We start from the raw sequence: 14588 nt of genomic DNA on the forward strand, positions 1-14588 counted from the left end.
TCATAACCTGAGCAGAAGTCGAATCAGACACTTAACCAACTGAGCCACCCAGGCACCCCTAGTTAGCATTATTTTTATTTATTTATTTTTATTTTAGAAGATTTATTTATTTTCCTGAGAGAGTGTGTGTGCACAAACACAAGCAGGGGAGCAGCAGGCAGAGGGAGAGGGACAAGCAGACTCCCCTCTGAGCTGGGAGCCCAATGTGGGGCTTGATGTCAGGACCCCAGGATCATGACCCAAGCCAAAGGCAGCCGGTTAACCAACTGAACCACCCAGGCACCCCTAGTTAGCATTATTTTTAAAGACCAATTCTTGTTCTAAATCACAGATCTTCCCGAGTCTCTAAAAGTTATGGACATTCCTTTTCCTCTGAAAACTGTCCATGCAGTGATGCCTGGGTGGCTCAGTTGGTTAAGCGGCTGCCTTTGGCTCAGGTCAGGATATGTCCGGGGATGGAGCCCTGCATCAGGCTCCCTGCTCAATGGGGAGTCTGCTTCTCCCTTTTCCTCTGCCCTCTCATGCTCTCTCTTGCTCACTCTCTCTCTCTAAATATGTTTTTAAAAAATTATTAAAGGGGCGCCTGGGTGGCTCAGTGGGTTAAGCCTCTGCCTTCAGCTCAAGTCATGATCTTAGGGTCCTGGGATCAAGCCCCACATCAGGCTCCCTGCTCACCAGGAAGCCTGCTTCCTCCTCTCTCTCTCTCTCTCTCTGCCTGCCCCTCTGCCTACTTGTGATCTCTGTCTGTCAAATAAATAAAACCTTTTAAAAAATTATTTAAAAAAAATTGTCCCCGCACACCAAGTCTGTGAGCACTTGCCTGCAACATCAGGGGCTTGAAGGAACCCAGGGAGCCACTCCTGGTTGGGAACTCTTAAAGTCAAGCAAAACCCCCTGATAAGGTACGTTCAGACATAAGGGGGCTGGCGATGGGCTCCTGAATGCTTGCCTGCCCTCCTCACCTCCTTGCTCTACCGTCCATGTTCTTATATGGTTGGCCTCGCCAATAACCTCACATTCCATGTGATTTAAGCCTCGAGACCCTCCTCCTCAGTGTATGGGGAGAGTGTTACTGCGTTCAACCCCAAGTACAAGCCTGGCAGCAGAGGAACACATTTGGCTCACGTGTGTGTTTTGTTTGGCCTGCAGAGGGTTTTAAAACGTTTTGAACATTCTGCTGAAATTCCAAACGGGAAGATTTCACAGAAAAATTGTGGTTGCCAGCTTCTCTGGAGACAGTTGTCAGCAGGGCCTCAGTGGCTGTTGTCCCCTCTGGACAAGCCACATTTCCAGGCCCCCCTGTCCCTGTCCTGCATATCCTCCCTGACATTTCTCTGGTTCCCGAAGCCACTGGATTTGGGAGGTCTGGATGCCAGCCAGCTGGCTCCTCCGGAAGCCCAGGCCTGGGCCGCCCTCTCCTGTGGAAGACGACATGGGCCAGGCTACTTTCAGTGCTCCTGCTGGCGCCAAGCCTGACTCCCTGGTGTCCAGGGTGGAGGTCTTCCGAGCACGCCAGCTCCCCCTGCTTCTAAGGCACGGGTCCCCACGGCCCCCATCATGGCAACACCAGCAAAGTCCGCCTGGGATGGGCAAACTACCTTTAGCACTCCTTTCCTAGAACCGAGAGCAGTGGTGTCATGCAGCCGGCACACCAGACTCTGCAGGGACGCGGCAAGGGGCAGATGTCCCCACCCAGCAATGGGATTTTCCCAAGCTCCCCAGGTTCCTCCCATGTTCAGCCCAAGCTGAGCCCCCTTGCTAGCTTAGAAGCTCACAGGACTCCATGAGCCTGAGACCCCGGCCTGGGAGTTTCCTCACAGGACCTCTCTGAGCTTGTTCTGTCCTCCCTTCACCCACCCCCCCACAAGCCCAGAGCTCTCCCAGTGCCCAGTGGGGCGCAGCTTGGGGTCAGCGGGCAGGTGGACAGAGTGCTCATGTGGCCCCCTCGCTGGTGACCCTCTGCTAGCCCCCATATCCTCATTAGAGAAATAGGGGTAACTGCCTCCTGGAACTATGGTGGGGAGACCAGCGGAGAGTCAGGGCGGAACTGTGACCAGCACTCAGGGCAGTCGAGAGTCAGGACACATAGGACATTCGCAGTTCGGACGGGCGCAGAATGACTACTGTAGACGGGCAAGTGCCGGCGTTGGCCTCCAGTTGCTGTGTGCGCATGCGTGCGTGTGCGTCCGTGCACCATGCAGAATGAAAGTGTAGCATGCGCTGTGTTCTGCACTTTATGCACTGTTCTGCCTCTTAGAGATCCTTCCAAAACTTGAGTTGTTTCCTTTTTTTTAGTAGTTATAAAATCTCTCATTGCATGGTTGAGCCGTGATTAAGCCAGCCCTATTGACGGACAGTTCATTTTTTTCCGATCTTTTCCCGCCAGTGTCGCAGTGGGTAAATCGGTGCAGGTTTCATCTGTAGGACGAGGTCCTGGAAGTAGAACTGTGCGTGGCTACCTCTGCTGGTTTTGGCTCAGGTGCGCTCCACGGAAGCTGTAGGAAGCCTGCCTGCTCCTTGTCAGACCAGTGTCCCCAGGCTTCTTGTCTTTGCCAATCTGGCACACTTGGGGTGTGTTTTTTTCTCTTAAGTGAGGGTAAACATTGCATGTTTCATAACCATTTGTACTTCTTATTCTGTGAACTCTTTGTTCTTACAATATGTCCTAACTCATTTTTTTCTATTTTGTTTTTTGTCTATATCTCCCTTTAAAAAAAAAAAAAATCATTACTTTATAGGAGCTCTTTATAGACTGAGAAGTTAGCCCTGGGTCAGTGCAATGACTTGCAAATATATTTCCCACTTTGTGGTTCTTCTTGTCATTTTTCTGTCTGTGGTGCTTTTGCCATTCAGAATTTCCTTTTAAAAAAAAATATTTTATTTATTTATTTGACAGAAAGAGATCACAAGTAGGCACAGAGAGGGGCGGGGGAAGCAGGCTCCCCGCTGAGCAGAGAGCCTGATGTGGGGATCGATCCCAGGACCCTGATATCATTACCTGAGCCGAAGGCAGAGGCTTAACCCACTGTGGCACCCCTGCCATTCAGAATTTCTAAAATGTTCATGTAGTATAACATATCAAGTTTGTTTTTTTGGTTATACTTAAAAGGGACTTTTCCACTCTGAAATTATTTATAAAAACACACCCATGTTTCCTTCTAGGACTTTTATGGCTTTTCTTTATACATTTAGATCTTCACTCTGAGGGCAATTTGTTTTTATGTAAGTTTCAGGGTAGGGATTGAATCTGATTTTTCTCCATACAGGGTAGCCATTATTATAAATATCATTCATCACATTGAATTGTGCCAAGTTCCTCTTTCTTCCTTTCCAACTAATACTATATAGCAACAGAAACAAGTTGACGATGCATCTGGTGGCCAAGTCCCCAGGACGTTTGTTAGTGATTGAAACCCAGGGTGCTTTCCAGCCTGTGAGCATTCTCTCATTCCAAACAGTCCAGCTCTGGGGTGCTCTGTGAGCCCAACTGGTTTCCTAAGGACTGGACCTTTTTCCAGTGTGTCTCCCTACCTCTGCCTGCTGTAGACCTTTTATTGGAGACTCTGTTCGCCAAGCCCCTGCTATGAGTCAAGAGCTCACATATACTACCTAATCGCCAGGACTTTGTGACACACACACTTCTCACCCCCTTTACATGAGGAAACCAAAGCTTCGAGAATGAAGGGTGCACACTCGAGGTCACACTTCTAATAAGTGACCCAGACAGGACTCAAGTTCAGGTTCACTTGATTCTGAAACCATTGCTCCTCTCACCTAGCCCAGCCATCTCTAGTGAAAACCAGAACTAATGTGGATTGAGCCCTCACTAACCAGTGCTAGCATCTGCTCTAACCACCTCCAGGCAAAGGGAGTTTAAGTAGCTTCCACAAGCCCACGAAGCTGACAAGTGACTCGCTGACACTTGAACTCGGACAGTCCAAACCCAGGGTCTAAGTTCTTAGCCACAAAGCCAACCGTTGCCTGTCATTAACTAATTACACGGGGTCATGGATTCCTAAAGCACAGGCTTTTGTTTCTAGAGTCTAAATGCCATTCGAGAGGAGTCCGACCTGACCAATATCGAGGTGAGGATAGTGGAATATGGCGAGGACATCACAGAGCTGTTCAACGTGCTCATGACGCTGGAGATGCAGTTGGTAGAGCAGCTGGAGGTGAGGCCGGGCCCCCGGGAAACAGAACACAGTAATTCAGCTGCAAAACGGCACTCGAGCCAGAGCCTTCCTGGGGCCTTCCTTTGCTGGAAACGCCCGTGTGACTGAGTACGGCTGACTAAAGCCTTCTTCGCTCATCAGGCCTGTGTTTGCTTTAATATATTTCAGTCATTCAGAGCGTAAGTGATTCTTGTGCCGCATGAGAGGTTAGCTCATTCCTCAGGAATGTACCCTTATCCTGGAAGAATCCAGAGCCTCAGCGGGGAGAGGGTTTTTTTTTATTAGACCCAAGCAGCTGTCTGGGTGCTTGAAAAACAAAGTGCCCCCCCCGCCCCTGCGCTAGGACGGAACAAAGCCTCCTCCGCATTGCGGCCTGCGTTTGCTGCATTTCAGGGTTGGGCGATGAGCCTGCAATTCAATACTAAGTTGGGGAAGCCCAGAGCACCGCTCGCTAGAATTTCTTACAGCCCTGGTGACTCGTGTGTTCACAAAGCAGGCGAGGCTGGGAGTCTGAAGGGCTGTGATGAATCGAACCTCATTGGAGGCTGCTGTGGCTGGGCCAAGAGATAGCGCCTAATCAATCCCTCACATGTCAAGTGACAGCTCAGACATGGATAGATCTACCCGTCACAGCACATGGCAGATGCTGGCTTCCTGCTGGCGAAGGCTTGAGTGCAGCAGAAGGCCACTCAAGGAGCATTGGGGAGGCTCAGGCAGCGGCTCCCGACCTCTCCCTGAGGGGACAGCCCCTTTCCGACACCCAGAAGTTCCCCGGAACCTGTGCGTGCATGCTCTGGCATACTGGTATCACCAGCAGCCCGAAAGCTGTCAGGTGCACTCCTGCTTTTCAACGACTCAATGTTTATTCATTACGACCGTGTTTACACACGTTGCAAAAATGTGCAGCTCGGTCTGGAGACAGTCCTCAGACTCGGGTAGACTCCCGGTGCCCTCGGCACCCCTGCGGCCCCGGGGAGTCTGTAGTCGATCTGGGGCATGACCCGTCCTGGGGGGATGGTCACAGGAGAGCAGGCCTTACCAGCACATCTCCCATGGTTCTCTCACTCAAGTCCCATTTAGGCCCTGGGTTTCCAGCTCAGTGCTGGGATGCAGCAATGGGGGGGTGCATCGGGGGAAGGTAGAAGCCAGACACGCAGCTGTATGCTTCTGGTGAGAGGTCAGGGGTCACAGCCAGCATTAGTGAGGCACCTTGCAAGGCATTTCATGTGAAGTAACTCCTTTAAATTTCAACACAATTCCACAAGACAGGTATTACAAAGAAAACCCATTTCATAGATGAGGATGTTGAGGCCCCAGGAAGTTAGACACAGTGCTGGAGCTGGAATAGTGACCCAAGCAGCAGTCTGGCTCTTAGCGACTTTCTCCCCTGTTTCTCTGGAGGTGATGGACAGATGCCACCGAGAGGCCCAGAGGAAGGGGGTTAACTCCATGTGTGTATGTGAGGGTTGTGGGAGGGAAAGACCAGGATGAGCATTCCTGACAGAGGGACCAGCACGTGCAAAGACCTAAAGAAAGCTTTGCATTAAACTTTCAGGGGATGGTGAGTAAGCTGAAGTGGCTGGAGAGGAACACAGCTGTGAGAAAGAGGTCAGGAGAGGGGCCCAGTTTGTAGACCTCTACCTGGGAAGGTCAAGGTAGTTGGTCTTTACCCTGAAGGTCTGGGATTGGAGGAGTCACCTGCTAAGTTTTACAGATCAGCCTTTTGCTCTGATGCCAGGTCAGTCGAGTTCATGTCTAAATATTCATGTTAACTGTGTTCTCTGTCATTTCCAGGAGACCATAAACATGTTTGAAAGGAACATCATGGACTTGGTGGCACTCTTTATTGAAAATGTCCAGAGCCTATATCCTTTCCTTGATGACCCCCATGGGGAGGTGCTCCTGGCCCCCATCAGTGCTCCTCCTGCCTCCAGGGGAACCAGAGGAGGGGCACTTGCATTTTTTTTTTTAAAGATTTTATTCATTTATTTCAGAGAGAGAGCAGGAGCAGGGTGAGGGAGGACCAGAGGGAGAAGAAGCATACTCCCCACTGAGCAGGGAACATGACACGGGGCTCTGTCCCAGGAATCATGGAATCATGACCTGAGTCACCCAAGCACGCTGGCGCTGGTATTTTTAATAAAAGGCAGAGAAGAGTACAGCTCTTTCATGAACTAAGCAAGATGCAAGTAAGTGTAGTCCCCTTCTAGGTGGCCACCTTTGGGTCACACCTATCCCCCCACCTCCACTGCCACCAGTGCCCTAAATAGGTTGGCAGAGATAGTGAAAAGTCAGCATTTTATAGTCGTATTTCACTCTTTACCAGAAATACCCGAGCCCCAGTTTCATGTACAGAAAGATCTCTGCTTGCATCAGGGTGCCATCAAGCCCACCACAGGATAACATTTAGTGGGACTCTCCACCTTTGAGATTAGAGGAATGTAAAACCTCCCATTTCTCACCAAGGAAGAAGCTTGACTTCAAAAGATGGAGATTTTGGGCACCTGGATGGCTCAGTGGGTTAAAGTCTCTGCTTTAGGCTCAGGTCATGATCCCAGGGTCCTGGGATCGAACCCCACTTTGGGCTCTCTGCTCAGCAGGGAGCCTGCTTCCTCTTCTCTCTCTCTGTCTGCCTCTCTGCCTGTGATCTCTGTCTGTCAAATAAATAAATAAAATCTTAATAACAACAACAAAAAAGATGGAGATTTGGCAACCATTTGGAATGTTAAAGAATGTTCTGCAGGGTCTGAGGGAGTTTCCCTGACCCTCAGAACAATGGTGCCTTGTTAGAGTAAAGGTTCGGATGCCTAGCCGAGTTGCTGCAGGGGGCCTGGTTTGCAGTAGAAGCCCTGGCATATTTGTTCTCAGATGAGTGATGTTCACAGGGGGACCGCACCCCAGAATCCCTGCCTGCCTCCTGTGTTGCGAGTACACACGCCCTGGGAGTGGGGCCACACCCACGTTGCAGACACTGACAAATCCTTTATAATGAGATTGTCAGGTTAAATGTCAGGATTAGGAGCCAGTGTTTCGGGCATGACCAACCCTTCTGCTACCTGAATTCAGGGCACTGCCATGGGGAATGATGTGCCGCACAAACTGCTGTGCCCTACCCCAGAAGTAACCTCCTGGTTCTGCCTTCCTGGGACTACAGTCCTGCAAGGAGACAGAAGTTAGGGAGGCAGGAAGTAAGCAGAGGCTGGGGGCCCGGAAGCCTCCCTGAGGGCCCCTGAGTGTGGGCCAGAAGTACAAGGCAGAAAAGTGGGGAGGACATTCCAGGCAGAAGAGGCAGCCTGTGCAAAGGCCCTGAGGCTCTGAGAGAGATTCAGTTCCAAGAGAGGCGGCGATAGAGTGGGAAGCTCCTGGAGAGCCATGAGCATGGGAAGGATGAGGTTGTCTAGCTACATGGTTAAGAGCTCACTGGCTGCTGTGGGGGAAAGGGCTAGAATGGGGAGACCAGAACTTGGCTTGCCCCGTCCAGTCCAGAAGTGGTGGGAGGGAGAGATAGGGAAGATAGAGGAGTTCTGAGGAGACCCAGCACCAAGAGGCAGTAGTGATGACTGCGTGAGTGTGTGTGTGTTCTATGTTTGTTTTGGCACGGGGATTTCATGCATGTGTAGGACCGGCTGTGAAGGTGGTGAAGAACCGGCACCTCCAGGGGTGCCCTTCCACCTGGCAAAGTCTGTTCTTGTCTGGAGGAAATGGCCCGGCCCTCTGTGGGTCTGCAGAGGTGCCTGGCCTGCTCCGCCTCCGGCCTTTGCTTAACTTGACTGCACGATGGCCCAGTGCCGGGACCTGGAGAACCACCACCACGAGAAGCTCCTGGAGATCTCCATCAATACTCTGGAGAAGATCCTAAAGGGCGAGCTGGACGAAGACCTGCCAGATAACTTGCGCGCAGTGAGCACTGTGGGCGGGGCTCGGGTCTGGTGGGCGGGGCCGAGGGCAGTGGGTGGGGTTGGGCGCGAGGCGGGCCCAACTCGAGTAAGGTCAGCTTGGGAGCCAGACCCGCAGCCACAGCGCCGACCCCTTGCCATCTGTGGCTCCCTAAGCCTTCAATCCTGCTAGAGCCTGTTTCCTCACCTGCAAAAGGGACCATAACGATAACTTTGCAGGGTGGTTGGCCGATAAGTAGGCCAGCAAATAAAACACCTGGTGGGCACTCAGTGCAGAGCAGCTAAAGAGGAGCTCATGATAGTTAAATGCTTTCAACTTGCCAACAAGTTGGTTTCCAGAAGGTCATTTCTGGGGGGCTTCTGGAAGTTTCTGAGAGAGGCAGTTGCAGCTAGAGGTAAAGTTCTGAGGTTTCACAGGCAGGTCTTCCTCACCCTTGGGTCTGGTGGGCCACACTACTAGGTGTTGGAAGGCCCAGGCACCATCTCTGAGCTGCCTTCTGCTGCCTGTCCAATGATGGGCAGTCCCGCATCAGCCGTTAGCCTGAGCACCTGAGCTCACCCGGGAGGCTGTCCGGGTCTTGTGTTGGGGTCCAGTGGCTGCTCTGTGTTACGTCTGTGGGAGGGACACAGACAAGATCCTTGTCGGGAGCCTGCTTTCTTTCCTTTATCATTCATCTCACTCCCCGTTTCTCAGCTTCTCTCACCTCCATGGTAGTTTCCTACAGGGTGTTCTCCACACAGCAGCCAGAGATCCTTAGAAAACCCAAACCTCACCATTCTGTGCTTGTGCACCGCACATGGTAATGGCCTCCCATGAGCCTTGGAACAAGCACTTCACTTTACCATAGTCCACCAGACCCTCGTGCCTGGCCTGCCTGCCTCAGCCCCCTCGCCCCTCACCCAGCCTCAGAGCCATTCTGCAAGCTCCCAGGCTTGCTCCCTTCATTCGATAGTCTACCCGGCAGACATGCCCTTCCCTCAGGCCTCTGGGTGTCTGGCTTGTCCTCATTCAGCTCTCTGCTCCAACGGCAGCTCCTCGGAGAGGCCTTCCCGCATCGCTTTCCTGGAAAGCCACTCACTGTCTATCACACACTCTGTTTATTGCTGTCACAGCCCTTATCATGGGTTCAGGCTATGTGTGTGTGTGTGGATTTGCTTATGTGACTATTCACTGTGAATCCAGACTCACGGGGAAGGCAGGGATGGACTCTTCACCGCCATGTCCCTTGCGCCACATAGCCACAGCCCAGTAGAAGTACCCTGAGTTCTTGAAGCCGTGCTTTGTCAGATGCTGGCTAAGTTCCGTGGAAGGGACAAGCAGTCTGACTCCCACAGCTTCGGGGGTGGGGAAGGCTGAGACAGACGCCTGGGGCAGCAGCATGCAGGCAGGCCTGCCATGTTGCTGGCCCTCCCTCCCTAAATCCCTGCCATATGCTGCTGCCGACCAGACCCAAGGAGATGTCACTTCCCCTGAGCCCTAAAATAAGGCCGCCTGCAAGAGCCCACTCTGTTATCCCCCAGGGGTACCACTGAGGGGTCACGGAGCTCCCTCGCCATACGCCTCCCAGGTGCGTGACACTCAGTGGGCACAGGACTGAAACATCCCTTCCTAATAACTGGGACACAGAAAAATACGGGCCCCGAAACTCAGCTGTAGACAAGCAAGCTGGACTGGTGCTTCCAGTGGCCAGCCCTCTCTCCTGCCAGGATGACTCTGCCTGGTGCCATGTGACACCTGTTCCTGTGGTTCCAGGAATGCTCAGTACCTGCCGACTAAGTGGGGGCTGGCCACCGTGGCCAGTGACAGGGAGCTCTGCTCACTGTCGGGTTACAGAAGCCTGAGGCTCACCTAGGATCTTCTTTATGTCCCCAAAGAATCCTACAAAAGTGGCATTGTTATCATTCACAGTTTATGGATGGGAAAATTGGGTAAGACTGCGACTCAGCTCAGTTTGGTAAGCCGCAAAAAGTGACCGTGCTTGGGAGGACCAGAGTCTGGAATCAACTCCAGCCTGAGATGGTAGACACTCCCTGTGGATTACATACAGGCTGGCGTTCTGGGTTTGCCGGTAGCCCCAGGCACTAGGGTAAATGGGGCTCTGCCTTGGGCTTGCCAGCAGGACTACTTGTCGAGTGCCATCATTGAGGCCTCATGGGGCGGGCGGTAGAGTCTCCTGGACGCCTGCCCTCTGCAGCCAGGGTGAGCTCTGTCTTTTGGGGAATGCCTGCAATCGCATCGAGAGACAGCCCCAGGACCTTGATACTGTGGCTTAGGTCTCCTTAGCTAGTTTTTGTTGTTGTTGTTGTTGTTTTGAGTAGGCTCCATGCCCAGCGTGGAGCCCAACACAGGACTTGAACTCGAGACCCAAGCTGAGCTCAAGAGTCAGACGCTTAACCAACAGAGCCACCCAGACGCCCTGAGTTCTCCTTATATTTAAGCAACAAAATGGTGCATGTTGCTCTCAGTGGAGGAAAGGATGCCCTGACTGTAAGAAGTAATTTTAACAACAAAGAGCTGGCATTTCCTGAGGGCCTCCAGAGGGCCAGCCGTCTGAGAAACACCAGACACGTATTTGTTCTTTTAATTTTCACATCCACGCAGTAAAATCCTACCATCATGGTCCCCTTTTACAGATGAGAAACCTGAGGCACAAAGACGAGGGTAACCCGAACAAAGACACACAGCGTGTAAGTGGCAGAGCTGTGATTGAACATAGGCAGTTTGACTCAGAGCCTGTGGCAAGACAGGGATGTCCAGATGCGTGAATAGGGCCCCCAGTGAAAGAAAAAACCAGGTTTCTCTTATCTAATCATCAAGGAGCAGATCGTGATAAAAATGTCTCAAAGAGGAGACTGTTTATCTCTTTAAAACTCCTCTCATTCAGTCGAGTGATTGTGATCTGCTCTCGTCACTGTTCTGGCCAAAGTTGTCTTTTGAAGTCCTTGGGTGCTCTGGAAGGAAAAGCAGAAGGCAGGTGCTCAAGGAAGAAGCTGGGAGCTGCCAGGGAGGGAGGGGACGGGAGCGGCGCTGGCAGCCACAGCCACTGGTGGCAAGGTCAGTGTGCCGGCCAGCCTGCCACCAGTCCCCTCCACTGTGTCCAAGGGCAGTGAGCCTGGTGCTGTGACAAGCTGCTGCCACATGCAGAGGGCCAAGGAGGTCAGACTTGCTCCCGGGATGCTCTGAGCATCCATGTGAGCATCCAGCAGCAGTGGCAGGGCCCCCACTCAGCCCCAGGCCACAGAGAGAACCTGTGATTCCCCAGACACTGTGCTCAAGTGACAAAAGTCATGTCTCCTCCCTCCGCCTGCAAGAAGTTGCTTTGAAACAAATGTGTCTTAAGGGGTGTGTCTTCACCTCCAAGCCTGAAGCTCAGGGGCAGGCAGGTTGTACACACCTTAGAGCCCTTCCCAGACTCTGGCCTGGCCCCTCTCGCACACAGGAAGATCTCCATGACTTCTTGCCATTTCTCCCACGCTGTGCTACCATCAGCTGCGTCAGCCAGCCTGCCTTCCCTGCAAGAAGTTCTGTGGAAACCCATCACCCCACATGGTACTCATAGCCATTTCTCTGAAAAGAAGGCTGTGGCCATAGAAACTGGCAAATCAAGAGAGAGAAAGTTAAAAGAATTTCTAGTTTCCAGAGCCTTCTCTGGTTTGTGGCCTGTAAAATTCAAAAGGGGCTTAGGCTTCCCCAAATGTATTTAGCCCAAAGAAAACATTTTTGGGGTTTTTTTTTTGCAGATATATTAGTATCTCAAGATCGCACAGAACATATTTTAGAGACTATTAAGTGAACCACTACTATATTAAAGGAAAAAACCAAGTATTTATCTACAGTCCTCTCAACAACAGAGAACAGTCATGTCCTTTGCCTTTCCTCAAAAGCATAAGCACACTTGCTAAGTGCTCCGGCAGCCTTGCCCTGTTCTGGGAAATGATTCCACTTGATTTCCAACTGTCCCAGCTACCTGACAGCCATAGTATAGACAACTAGAACCAGCCCGCCAGGCCTGGTAGAGGGTGGGCATTCTCAGCAACTTTTTACAAGGCAAAAAAAGTCAGGAACAAGAAGGCAGGAGACCCCAAGTATAATCCGAGTGCAAGTGGGTTAACGTGAGGGGCGATGGAGAGACAGGTGGGGCGAGCAGCCACGGATACACAGGGCCTTCTGTCCTCAGAGGAGACCCGAGACCCTCAGCCAGCCTCACGCTTCCCACCTGGCCGGCAGCAAGAGAGAACCACTGTGGGAGCAGACAGAGCTCACCTCTGAACACCCCACCGCATCCTCCCTGAAGGAAACACATTCCCAACTAGTCTGGTACTCAGTCAAAGTCAGTGCCTTGGTGGGCCCCCTCCCATAGCGCTTGTCACAGCTGGGGTCTGGGAGGAGGTGTCCTTGGAAGATGAGCTGTAAGAAGGACACAAAGGTGGTGCTGCCCTGGCCGCCGGGCAGCTGCCTCCACCAGCCAGGGGACGCTTGGCTGGTTCCCTTTCTCCTCAGCTCTGACCGCGTACCCAAGGGCAGAGAACACGACACGAACGCTCATTTGATCTTTCTTCCTCACCAGCTTTTTGTCGACAAAGACACCATTGTTAATGCTGTTGGGGCGTCACATGACATCCACCTCCTAAAGATCGACAATCGAGAAGACGAGCTGGTGACCAGGACCAACTCTTGGTGTGCACACTTAGTGGACACGGTGAGTGGGCGGTACCCTGGTCTAGAAGGGTCTAGGAGGCTGCATCCGTTTCTCCAGCTATAAGCGGAGAGAAAATAGCCATCTTCCCCTGGGAGCATATACTCTGGGCAACACGAAATACAGTCAAATTAAGGATGGTAGAATTCCGTACTGAAGACAGACTCTAGAACCCACACGCCAACCCACCCTAACTCCTGCCTCAAAGCAGAGATGAGCAGAATGGAGAGACTTTAAAGTAAACGAGGTATGCAACTGTGCAGATTTCAAAGAACACTTCTTTTTCCCCAGACTGTACTTAGGGAAAGAGTATCAGCAAATTCTATGACTTAAGGACTGGGCTTGGCTTCCCCCCCTAGATCCACAAGAATGAGATCATGAGGAACCGCAGGCGGGTGAAGGAGATCAATCAGTACATCGACCACATACAGAACGAGCTGGACAACCTGGAATGTGGTGATGTCATAGATTAGGCCACACCCACACTGTCCCTCGGAACCCAGCCGCAGGCCCTCGCGGCGCCCACACGCCATGCACATCCCTGACCATCTCGCAGGCGTTACTGGGAGTCTCTCAACCCACAGCCCCTCCCCCAGCACCATTTTTCCCCCCGCTTCCTGGGAAAACTTGCAAATGTAGAGAAAAATAAAGGACCACGTCATCTTTTCTCTATTCTTTTTTTTTTTTTTTTTTTTTAAGATTTACGTAGTGATTTCAGAGAGACAGAGCATGAGCTGGGGGGGAAGAGCAAAGGGAAAGGCAGAGAAACAGAAACCCCCACCCCGCCCACTGAGCACAGAGCCCAATGCGGGCTTCGAACTCACGACCCCAAGACATGACCTGAGCTACAACCAAGAGTTGGTTGCTTAACCAAGTGAGCCACCCAGGTGCTCCCATCTTTTCTGAATTCTTTTAAAAACAACAACAGGGGCGCCTGGGTGACTCAGTGGGTTAAAGCCTCTGCCTTTGGCTCAGGTCATGGTCCTGGGGTCCTGGGATGGAGCCTCACATCGGGCTCTCTGCTCAGCAGGGAGCCTGCTTCCTCTGCGAGCCTCTCTGCCTACTTGGGATCTCTGTCAAGTAAATAAGTAAAATCTTTTAAATAAATAAATAAATAAATAAATACCACCAAAAAAAACCCCCACCAGAACTCCTAATCACGTATGTGCAGAAGAAAATGTCTAAGATAATCAGTTGGCCTTATAGCTGACTGGTCTACTGAGACTTCCAAGGAGGCTGCCAGTGGGCTAGAGCCTCATGTCGGCTGTGTGCCCACCGTCTCTGCTGATTCGCCCAGGCAGGCCTCTAGCAGGAGGTGGAGGCAGCTGACGTGGACCGAGCCCTTCTCTCCTCCGCATGCTGAGGAGGGACACGGGAGACTGGAGCTCCAGCACAGCCGTGGGACCTGGGCTGGCCCGCCAAGGCAGAGGCCATGGCTCCCTGTGTCTCTAAGGTTGGCCACAGGGCACAGACAACCCTCTGGAGGTTAAGAGCACAGGCGGGGCCTCCCATGTCACCTCTGAAGCCTCAGTTCCATCTGTGAAGTGGGAGGTGACAGTACGCCATCTGAACATTCAGGGCTTCAGGGAGAGAACCTCCAAGTGTGGAGAAGCAAATGTCTGGCATGGGCCCCAGGAGACCACAATGGCCACCCAGGCTGGGGCGAGTGGTCACGTTGGGAGGACACTCGGGGCTTCCTGAGCAGGACACCTACAAGGCAGGCGGCCTTGCCCTGCCTGCCCAGGCTTTTAACCTATAAACAATGCATACTTTCTAATTTTTTTTAATATTTTATTTATTTATTTGACAGAGACACAGCAAGA

The 14588-nt window shown here is 52.0% G+C and overlaps 1 protein-coding gene across 4 annotated transcripts in view; it reads left to right on the forward strand.

The window, feature by feature from the left end:
- The window catches only part of DRC3 (dynein regulatory complex subunit 3), a 31030-nt gene extending 17593 nt beyond the window's left edge, over positions 1-13437 (forward strand). For all 4 annotated transcript variants that reach the window (XM_004776514.3, XM_004776515.3, XM_004776519.3 and 1 more), the window contains 5 exons: positions 4041-4172; positions 5967-6037; positions 7949-8072; positions 12637-12768; positions 13125-13437. In XM_004776514.3, the coding sequence (XP_004776571.1) occupies positions 4041-4172; positions 5967-6037; positions 7949-8072; positions 12637-12768; positions 13125-13238 (573 nt within the window). In that variant the 3' untranslated portion in view covers positions 13239-13437. The remainder of the gene's footprint in view (positions 1-4040; positions 4173-5966; positions 6038-7948; positions 8073-12636; positions 12769-13124) is intronic.
- The last annotated feature ends 1151 nt before the right edge of the window (positions 13438-14588 follow it).

The sequence above is a fragment of the Mustela putorius genome, unplaced genomic scaffold (genome assembly GCF_011764305.1).
Source record: "Mustela putorius furo isolate JIRA1106 unplaced genomic scaffold, ASM1176430v1.1 tig00000731_pilon_pilon_pilon, whole genome shotgun sequence".
Lineage (NCBI taxonomy): Eukaryota > Metazoa > Chordata > Mammalia > Carnivora > Mustelidae > Mustela > Mustela putorius.